The following is a 10857-nucleotide window of genomic DNA, read 5'->3' as shown; positions in this document are numbered from 1 at the left end:
AAAGCTACACCCTGATCCAAGGAAAAGCTCTCCTCCAGCAGCTCTTCACAGGAAATATGGCCCACAGCATTGTGATAAATCTTACCAAGAAATAAATGCACACTTCCAGCCTCAAAACATTCTGGATAAATGGCTTGTTAGTGAAAGTGCAGTGAAGTCCCCTGGGAAAATAATGTAATGTATAAGAGGACAGAGCTGCTGGTCGACTTGAAGTGAAGAAGAAAGGTGCAAACCCACCTATTTATCCTGTCCTTACCTCAGACTCAGGACTAATATTTCAGACACTGCCCAGCTCTGGAATTCAGCCCAGCATGCTGCCAGCTATACCCCAAAAAGTTATCAGCAAAAAAAGAGCAGAACATCTTACCAGCTTCTTTCTGGGACCAGACTCCATGTAGTAGGCATAGGGATATGTGTACTGCAGGGTGTAACGACACTGTCCAAGAGTGGGAGGGAGAGAGAGAGAAAAAGACAGGAGTCTCAGTCTTGGAAGTCAGCACAGTCATATTTATGCAATCACTACAGGCTAAGAAGCTACCTCCTGACAACTGGAGACTTCCTAGTAGAATTTCCTACACCCTCCTTGGAAGAACTTATGCAGGTCTGTGTACTGTGGAGTATGACTTCACAGAGGTCACTCCTAGATGATTTTTGGTTTGTTCATGTCCTACACCAGAAGTACTGTCTCACATAACCACGACTCTGAAATTTCCTTTCTTACTTGCTGTTATGAATTTAGCATTCTGGCATGTATTCTCTTTGCTGTGCCAAATAAGAGACAATTACTCACCTTTGCAAGTAGTTTTGCAGCATTCTGTAGATATTGCCAATCTATCCATGTTCCCAAGTTGTTCATAACTCTTTCTTGGATTTTCTCCTGGATTCGTTGGTATGTCTGTGCCTCCAGCTGTAGGCTTTTATTGTGATTCTCCCACTGCAAGAGGTGGGGAGACAGAGAAAGGAAAAAAAACCAGCATGAGAACAGAGTACTACTGCTGTAAAAGCACAAGCTCTAGCAAGCAGAAATTGGAGTGGGGCAGGAGTCCAGCAAGGCAAGACATGCTGTGGGAAAGAATGGCAAGGCAGCACCTCCAGTAGCAAGTGGCAGAGGCTGTAGACAACAGACTGACAGCAGCAAGAACAGGGAGCAAATCCAGCTCCTCCGAGTAGGAATGCCCTCTGGTCACACAGCGACCTCGTGTCTAACAAGGGGAAAGTCATGGTGATTCCTCGACTTAACATTTGACATGAGCTCAGTGAACTCCAGGATCCATGTTCACATTGTAAACATGGCTATTTCCCAAAGCCTGTTGGTCTGGTGAACCAGGAATGAAGGCATTTATTTTATGACAGGACTTGGCTCGTGCTGTGAAGAATAAACTCATTTTAATGGGGAAACTGAAATGCAGCAGTACTTAACATCTACCACGTTCTCTTCTAGAGACACTGCTGTAGAGTTGCTCTGCATGGCCAGGTGCATGGAGCCTGCTGTGTGGACAGACATGCTCTGATAGCAACTTTTAAAAATGTGATTACACGAAATTTTAGTAAAAATTTTGCTACAGCCAATAGAGCTTTGAACATGGTAAAATTTATTTAGTTTTTATCTGTATAAAGATGTACTGCAAGGAACAGAAGTTCCCCAGTTCTGAAAGGAAATGATTGGAGCAATATCTATCTACTGCAGCAGCACTCAGCCTGCAGGTACATAGTACAGTGGCACACAGATAATTCTGATTTTCTCTAGCACAAGGGAATATAGGAGTGAATACAAACTGCTTTGGGTATGACATCACCGGTTTGGATGGGACTTTCAGGGCAGGATTTTGAGTGAAAAACAACAGGGCCTGAAAATTCTGTACAGATTCTCTTTGGGCAGTTTCTTGCACGGAGATTGCTGGCAATGACCTTTGCACCAGGCAGGGAGCATTAAAAGGCTACAGCAGCTCTGGCCAAGGAGATGTCTCCTACCCTCTCAAAATAGAACAAGTACTTCTTAAGGGCCTCCCTGGCCTGTGCTTGCTGACTCTGGTTTACAATATCAGGATTCTCTTTGTACCGACTGCATTCGTAGTACTCGCTGCCGTGAGTCTTCCAGTCTCCCAGACACATCCAGCAGAAGTCTGCAGAAAACAGCAAAAAACCCACTGTGATGCACAGAAAAAAAAACCTCTGAGAAAGAAAAACTTCAGGAGACAGAGCCCATCTGTGTTCAGATATTTCTGCTAAGCCAAGAAACGCACACGTTTTGTATCATCTTGCAAAACAGAACTCAACAGTGAGCCAAAAATACCAGCCTGTCTTGAAGATTTTAATTGCACAGCCTCTCATTCAACTATGGAAAGTAAATCTTGAAGCTCTGCATCCTGTACACCAAAACCACTGGACAGAACTGCACTTGCACCCTGCACATACTGTCACTGGGTTAGAAAAGACGCTGCCAGTCTCTTTTGTGAGTTGCACCCTCCCCAGCATGGGCACACTGCCCCGTGCAAACCTCAGTCTGAATAAAACAATTGGATCCAAAAGTGAACTAAGTAATGCAAAAGAAAGCCTGCCCTCAGTTCTCTCCAGGAGGGAACAACCCAGGTCAGATGTCACTGGCTTATGACACTTGGAGTTAGAAGCAGCTGAAATAGGAAGAAGGCAAAGTAAAGAGAGCAATAATAAAAATAGCAAAACATGGCAATTTTCTGATTTCAGAGTGAGGCTGTGAGTGTTCTGCTGCAAAGGAAAAAATATGGAGACTAAGTTGCTACAATAAGAATCCCTTCTGTGTTACTTATGATAATGAGACTGAAAACTGTAATTCCCAAGTTCATCAGCCTTCTCGAGTGCTAAGTCACCATGGTATCTTGGCACTTGCCTGCTCCCCCTTGTCACAGAGCTCCATCAAAGCACATCCAGTGCTGCCAAGAACCCCAAAGGAAATGAGAGGACAGTCATCTTCAATCACCTTCCCAATAAGGTTCTGATATCACAATAGTTTCTAGTGGTACACTTAGTTGTATTCGGCCCTCTGAATTATCTCACTCCAAGGCAGAAATTAAACAGAAATTAATTCTGCCATGAAAAGGTAAGTGCAAAAACAGAGCCACACAATGGGCCAAAGACACTCAGGCTGCTAATTGCACAGGAGTGGACTGAGACGTTCAACATCTGCAGCTCCATATAACAATTCACAGCTCCTGCAGTTTAATCTGAGTTGAAGCTCATTATTCTCATCACTAAGCAGAAGGACTTAAGCTGATCTGAGTAAATGGCTACGTTTGACAATATTTTCAGCTGATTACAAACAGAATTATATGGAAAGCTCTCCTGTGAGATGGATTGCACTGTTAATATTCTGGAGACTTCTCTATCCAATAGACATGTCAGGGGCAAAAGCCAAATCATCACTGTAGAACTCAGCTGAGATCACAGCCAGTGGGGAAAAAAAAAGCTATCACACAGAAATCTGTAATTAATGTCCTGTTCAGCTTTTACTAGGGAGAAAATATTTCAGCCTGTATTCACAATTTGTCTTAATATCACGAAAAAATGAGAAGGGATCATCACCACTGACAAACACTGCAGAGAAAACAGCTTCCAAACCAAACTTACCATGCTTGCATTTGGAACATTGCTGAAAAAGAAGAGACAAGAGGCATTTGGTTAGTACAAAGTGTGGGAAAAAATTCCACTTAGAACAAGGGAGGTTTGACATGTTCAGGGAATTACTCACCATGTGATTGCAGCCTCCGTTCTTTTCAATACAGATATTGCACTTGGGACACTGAGAAAACAGACACAATTGTTAGATCCAACTCTAGCAGCCTTCTGAAGAATGACAGCACTTGTGTGATTATTCCTCTCTGCCTTTTTTCCTTAAAAATATGCATTCATGTATGAGAAATATTCTCGTATGAGAATATTAGCATTTGTACCCTGCTTCCCACCAGCTCCTGACAGCTCCACTTAAAAGATGGTAGAAAGGCAAAGTCAGGAAGTTGCACTGCAGCACTGGACTGTTTGCTCAAGAAAACAAATTTACTGTTGTTACTCCATGTAAAACTGAAGGTCTTGCTGAGTTACCCCTCTGCAGTTACTCAGGCACAGGGACATGATTAGTTCATGTATGACAGTGTATCATATGACTACAGATAATTGTCACTATATTCTGCCTTCAGCAGCCACTAACAAATGACATCTCAGCTACCTGCAGAGAATCTGCCTAACCACAGGAAAGCTGCACATATGCCCACTCCACAGATACCCTGGAGTGTCCAGATATACTTTTTGGGCTGCACAGGTAAAAAGGAGGAACTAAGTTTTGCTACTTTGTATAAATTTTCATGTCAGGCAAAATGTATGCCATGATAGCGCTCAATAAAATAAAAATTCTACAAATAAGCATAGCAGAAACAATACCATCACCATGCTGACACCTTCTCCAGAGAAGGAAGGGAGCTTGAAATCTCTGGTGTATCTATGTATCCCCTTTCCTAACATAACTGAAGCCTGCAGCTAATCACCACTGTCACAATTGCCACTGGCCATGGTAGCACAATGTAGCCAAGAACTGTTTTGAGGTCAGGCCACAAAATGCCCAAAAGACATCAAAAGTTCTAATCTTAGACAGGTAATTTAGAGGGTAAAGATAGTCTATTTATACAACAATTCTACAGTAGGTAGGCTAGTGTGCACAGTATGTAATACTATTTCTTTGTCTTGGGGTCTAAACCTACTAGAAGTACTTCAATATCTAATTTACAGACTTCAACTGCTCCATTTTGCAGTCATCGCCAAATCAAGGCTTTTTCCCTTGCCCTCCAGCTCACAGTACTGCACAAAGTTTTGCAGGCTTAAACACCACTGGTGCCTTATTTGGTACTGACTTTGCCCAGCCTCTCCTTCCATTTTAAATACATCTCCACTGATCATTTCAAAGTACCCACAGTTCTTTTGCCTGTGGGAGGACAACAAACTTGGCAGTCAAAGACATTCACACCAGGTCTGGAATAAGGACCACCAGGTCCTTACTGCAGGAGGGCAGCTGAGCCTCCCACACAAAGCTTTCCCAAGGCATTCAGTTGAGTTACACCACTGCCATAGGGATGTAATTAGCTCACATATGACAGTAGCTTCTGACAGAAGCTTCTTGACAGTCCCTAGGGAGCTGTAAGGATTTGCAGTCTGCAAAAAAGAACACAATGCTATGTGTGTATAGGATTCTATCCTGGTTTCCAGGCAGGGCTAGAGGACAAGAAATAACACGCAGGTGCCTGTCCTTACATCTTTAGTATGAGCACTGATGTAGTTGGCTGTTTCAGAGTCATCTGCACACTTGGTGAGCCATTTCCGAATGGTAGCGCAGTCTGTGGGTGCGTGGTACATCTGCCGACACTTAAAGCTTAAAAGGGGGGAGAAAAAAGAAAAAAACATATCAATCTCTACGGAAATGACTCAAGGATTGAGGTTTTCCTGACCAAAATCTGGGGGCCCAGTAAGGGATGGAAATGCTCTTGTGTATTAGTAGAGTGTGAAGACCAAAACTGAACTCCAATTCCCCCTTCTTCTTGTGTAAAAGCCAGAGTGAGGATGGAAGTGAACCCAGGCCTGACAAATCATGTGTCTGAGGGCTGACTTGTCCCTTCTTAGAGACCACCTATGTCTCCTCTAACATGACTGCAGAGTTCTGGGGTGGACCAGTCACTTACAAGTAGCCTGACCCCAGTGGCAGATACCAGGCACCTGTATAAGCATGACTTGACAACACCTGCTTATATCCTGGGCCATTTGCATGGAGATACCAGAAAGCTAGGTCTCTAAACTGGGAGTCAAATGTTTTTAACAAACTTAAAAACTCAATACTAGCAGATAGCAAGAAGGACCCCATGTTTACTACCAGAATTTATATCAACCACTGTCTCTGCAGGAAAATTTTTAACCTGGCCAAAATGTGAGACTGGTAGATTTGTAACCCCTTGGCTACTCAAGCTGTGCTCCCTGGTTGTCAGAACACCCAAGTTCCCAGGAGTTTAGGAAGCAAGGGGACGTCTGACCACCTGCAGAAGTCAGATCACAAGTGTCCAATTACTCAGGCTAACTCAAGTTACAAACAACTCTAGCAAAGCATTTCAGATACTTCTACACATCCAAACTGTTGGCAAGCAAAAGGATTGGCCCTGAGGACAGCACAGACTTTCCCTGTGATCTGTAACCTTCTGTGTTTCTTACCAGAAGACCTCATTGCAACGATTGCACTGCACTCGCCGGGCCTTTGGCTCTTGTACCTGTATGACCATAGGGCAATCTGCACCAGGGCACAGCTGCAGCTGGTAATGGCTCTGTGGACACAACAAGGAGTAAGATCAGCAGTGGGGGCAGGAGATCATTATCTGTTCAATTTTAACCATTCCTATCCTCAAAACCATACAAAGCAGTTGTTTTGTATTAAAAATGAGTGGAAAGTGTCACCAGGTCTTGGCTATCGGAGCTGATCCTGCATTTCCCGGTATGGAAGAGGTTTGTCAGTTACTTACAGCTTCTTTAAAACAGGGATTTCAAATGGATGGTTACAAACTAAGTCAGCACAACAAACAAAATCCCACAAAGACACTAAACAAATTACTTTACTCCATTTGAGCTTGTTCCCCATCTTCTCCTTATCTCCCAGAAGCTATTTAGCTGCTGTCCTGTAGTGGCCATTTCTTCCCAAAGGGTCTCATTGAGAAGAGGTGACACCATGCTTTCATATTGCTTTGCTGCTTTTTTAGTGCTCCCTGTCTGTTCCCAGTTATCAGAATACTCCTGCATATTTGACCTTAACAACTGCTGCTTTAATTTCAAAAAAGCTCACATAAAATGTAATTGAGCAAGCCAATTCAGCTGGACTACCCTAAGTTGAGGGACTTATTTTTCTGAACCTAAAAATATTTATGTAAGAACAAGAAGGACTAGAATAATCAGATTGAAGTTTTGAAATTCTCAGCTGCAACACTGAGAATTCTGAAGCCCCAGCCAAGGAGTTAGTGGATGACCTTACAGCAGAATTTACTTTGGCAACCTGCTAGAGCATTTTGTCAGTGAGCCTGTCCTATAGAAGCAGCCACATCATGCCTATTGAGGACAATTTTGCTGCAGCTACTGCAGTTCTAATCAAAGATGCAAGACACTTCAAACAAAATTTCTGCAAGTCATTGGTGATTTGGCCCAGGGTACTTTAAAACTGAAAAAATCTACTACCTCCACATAGTCCCTGAAGAGGTAGCGCCTGTATTTGTCTTTCAGCTCTTCACTAGGCAGCAATGGAAACACAAAGTCTTCTGGTGTCCGGAGTAGACAGTCCTGAGCCATGCAGGACACCCCTGAGAAGAGAAAACAGCATCTTAGTGCAGCTCATACTAAGTGGTGAATGCACAGAGAGTACTCAGCACAGTTTCCTCAGTGCCATCTGTTGTTGTGGCAAGAGGGATACAACTGTGAGACAAATCAGGGCTGCTGAAAAGCTGAAGCCCAACTGTCTTCACCAAAAAATGACAGGGCACATGTGCATCCAGGACCAGTGAGTGCTTTAACCAGTATTCACAAGGTCAGATACTTAAATTAGAAAATTACATGTTACTGCCATGCTAACACGAAAGACAGGCTTGGAAAAGCCCAAAGCAACTCTGGCAACTACTGGCTTCTCCCCAGCACAAAGGGAACAGATGTTTGCATCCACAAGCACTCCAGGGGCATTGCAACAGTACATCATCACAGATGCAAATCCTGTTCAACAGATTTGCAGTTTTTAACTTGCTACAGTCATGCTCTTGACTCATCAGAATGTCCAGTGGGGCAGATCCAGCCTGAACTCACCGACTCCAACGCCGTCCTTGACGAGCACTGTACAGTGCTGCTCCCAGCAGCTGCGGCAGAACTGGTGCTGACAGGCCAGGGAGAGCAAGTTCTCCTTCCGGACAAACTGCATGCACACGGCGCAGTGGTGGGAGGAATGTACCATTGCCTGGGGAGAGACAAAGCAGCAGGGCAGTGAGAGCATCCCAGACCTCCCAGAGCATCTTCAGCTCATCCTCACACACCTGCATCACCCTCACTGTGACACTGGTCTCCGGGGAGGTCCAGGGCAGAACAGGTTCATGAGCAGCTGGGGTGCTAAGGTGCTGCACTGCCCCAAAGAGTCAGTCCTTCTCAAGAACCTCTCATCTCACAGAGCACAAGCTGGCAGTCACTGAAGAGTTTCTGCCTCTTCTCTAGTGCTGCCTAGAACTCCCCTTTGCTTTTCTGGTTCTTATTCTTGCCTTGTTTGAAACATGTCATTGTGTTAGCCCTTCCCTGGATTTACTGATATTCTTTGTTAGCTGGGCCAGACTATCTCCACAGGCTCTGGAGAGCAGCTGTCACTGCAAACAGACTTAGCAATGCCCTTTTACCAGACAGTAATTTAGGGTAATGGAAGACATAATTGTAGAGTGTTTATATAGAGAGAAAAGGGAATTCACAAACTATCACCTCCCATCTCATCTTCTGCCTATGCTACATTTGGCAAAACAGGCATTGTCCCTTCAGCTGAAAAGGATTAAGAGGGTTTGCTTCAAATAAGGCAGAACTGCTATTGCTTAACCTAGCCACTGAAAGTAGTCTGGTTTCCCCCTATGTAGTGCAGAGCTGATCCCTAGACAACAGATCCAGCCTTCAACACATCTCCACTCACCCCTGGGACCTGCAGAATTAGGTCTAGCCCAACATCATCAAAACCAAGGCTCTACAAAGCTGTCAGCTGCAGTTTTCCTTTCACAGAGAAGTCATATAATCAATTTGCTACTGGTGGAGAAGCTGGTGTCAGCCTGCCATCAGTTTCCAGGCTGACCTCTGTGCTGGAGACGTGGAGCAGCAGCACCATGACTGACAGAGCTTGATTCATGGCATGGCCACATCAAAGAGGAAGTCATGCAAATTTGTTCTAAGTGGCCTCACTTCCAGACCAGAACAAGATTCACTGAGTCTGTAATTGCACTGATTGCCTGGATCAGCAATGGATCCCCATTGCAGGGGAATACTCAAAGGACAGCTGATACAAGACTTGAATAAATCTTGAAATACACAGACTAATTTGCAGGTATGTCAAATTAGAAAGATTTTTTTTTTCTGGACTTTAAGCAGATAATTGGAGTCCATGAAGCTTGCACTTCTGTCAAAGCTTAGCTTTTTCACTATCTGCTAGTTACAAGAGAGCTCAGATGCCAAACCAGACTTTTAAGATCTCCTCTCCCCCACAACCCTGAATGCTTCCCAGATGTATTATTTTATCACCCATAATCTGACACATGGCAATGTGTTCCTAGGGTAATTCTTCATTGTACCAAGACACCCACTGTGAATGAAATCCATAAGCATGCAACAGGAAGTTTCTATTTAAAGGGGGTGGGAAGTATCTGAAGATCTGTGTAGCCCTGGCTATAAAAAACAAGTTGTTGGTTCAAATATCAGCACTGACTGACTCAGCAGCAACACAATTCACTGGGAAATTTAGCTTAAGCATCCCTGAGCTGAGCAGTGCAAATAGATAAAAAAGATAAAAAAGGTAAAAGAAAAGACAAAAAAAATCTAAAAAAATCTGTTCCAGACACAGACAAGCTCTGCTCACTCTATGCAGCCAGAACTTCCTTTCAGTGTCTTTACAGAATTGGAAAAGGCAGCCAAGCCCCTGCACTCTGTTCTTTCCATTGTCTGCCATCACTTGTGCCAAAAAATGATCCTAATTTTCTTGAAGAAAGTGATTCTTGAACACTACCTGCAAGCCAAGAGCAAAGCTGCTATTTAAATATTAGAGACTTCTTGAATGCATTCTCATTTCAGAAGTAAACGCAGCAATGAATCAGAGTGTCAGACCAGAGCTTGCAAAGGGTTAACATTGGGCAGAGGATGCCATTAGTAATGCAATCCCCCAGGAGGGGGGTCAGAGGTGCCTGCCAAGGGAACAGACGGGATGGTTTGCATACTTACATGTTTGGATGAGGTGGGCTGAACTCGAGCTTCTACTAGCAACTGGGCAGGATTAGACTTGTGCCTGAAAAGGCAATTGAAGAATGATCAAATCAAGTTCTGGATACATTTGGCATTGTTAAATTGATCCTTCTTGCCTGAATAAACAGTTGTCTCTGTGCAAATAGTAGGGTAGGTTTCAACAAGGAAAGTGGAAATGTCTCCTGTGTGAGGCTCCTTCAGAGAGCTGAGCTCCCATCAACAAAACCTTATGAGAGTTTATTCAGAACCAGAAATACTACTTCTCCTGGTAATGGATTAACATTTCCCTTATACATCTTGATGAATATTTTTCTACAACTATCGCCCTCCCCTGAAAAATTATTTTTAAGCTAAGATTTTCCATCCACACTCCTAGAGTAGCCCTAAGCCACTGTCCACAATAACACACACCAGTGAGGCTCTGGACTGTCTCCTATTCCTCTGTAAAATTAAGCTGTCCTGGTTAAGTGTCACTTTAACTCCAGACTATTGTCTATTTAAGTGATTACTCTGTGACAGATTATCACCCTTTGGGCATATGAAGCTGTCTATCAGCAGCCATATAATTAAACATATTTTGCTGTTTGCAATTTCCTTTGCAGACAAATGTTTGTATCTCACTGAATTCAGAAACAGCAGCATCACTGTTGTGGCCTCGCTGTAAGTCCTCCCTCCTCACCAGCACTTCTTAATTGTACTAGTGAGCTTCCTTTTGACAATTTCATTTTTTATCAAGAAAGAAGTTTGAGGACTAGATCAATTGGAGAACAATCTGCAAACTCATCACTTTAGGAGTAAACCCTCCCCCAAATTTCCTCTTGTTTAGGCCTCATCAGTTAACCTGCA

At 43.6% G+C, this 10857-nt stretch overlaps 1 protein-coding gene across 2 annotated transcripts in view; it reads right to left on the bottom strand.

Annotated features, from left to right (window-relative positions):
- ARIH2 (ariadne RBR E3 ubiquitin protein ligase 2) overlaps positions 1-10857 on the bottom strand; it is a 29606-nt gene that overhangs the window by 4826 nt on the left and 13923 nt on the right. For both annotated transcript variants that reach the window (XM_005420196.3, XM_031056347.1), the window contains exons 3-12: positions 9991-10054; positions 7843-7990; positions 7228-7349; positions 6220-6329; positions 5275-5392; positions 3725-3775; positions 3604-3625; positions 1972-2123; positions 791-934; positions 368-436 (exon numbers count right to left, since the gene is read on the bottom strand). In XM_005420196.3, the coding sequence (XP_005420253.1) occupies positions 368-436; positions 791-934; positions 1972-2123; positions 3604-3625; positions 3725-3775; positions 5275-5392; positions 6220-6329; positions 7228-7349; positions 7843-7990; positions 9991-10054 (1000 nt within the window). The remainder of the gene's footprint in view (positions 1-367; positions 437-790; positions 935-1971; positions 2124-3603; positions 3626-3724; positions 3776-5274; positions 5393-6219; positions 6330-7227; positions 7350-7842; positions 7991-9990; positions 10055-10857) is intronic.

The sequence above is a fragment of the Geospiza fortis genome, unplaced genomic scaffold (assembly GCF_000277835.1).
Source record: "Geospiza fortis unplaced genomic scaffold, GeoFor_1.0 scaffold70, whole genome shotgun sequence".
NCBI lineage: Eukaryota > Metazoa > Chordata > Aves > Passeriformes > Thraupidae > Geospiza > Geospiza fortis.
The sequence above is the reverse complement of the archived record's forward strand: the minus strand, read 5'-3'. Positions and strand labels throughout refer to the sequence as shown.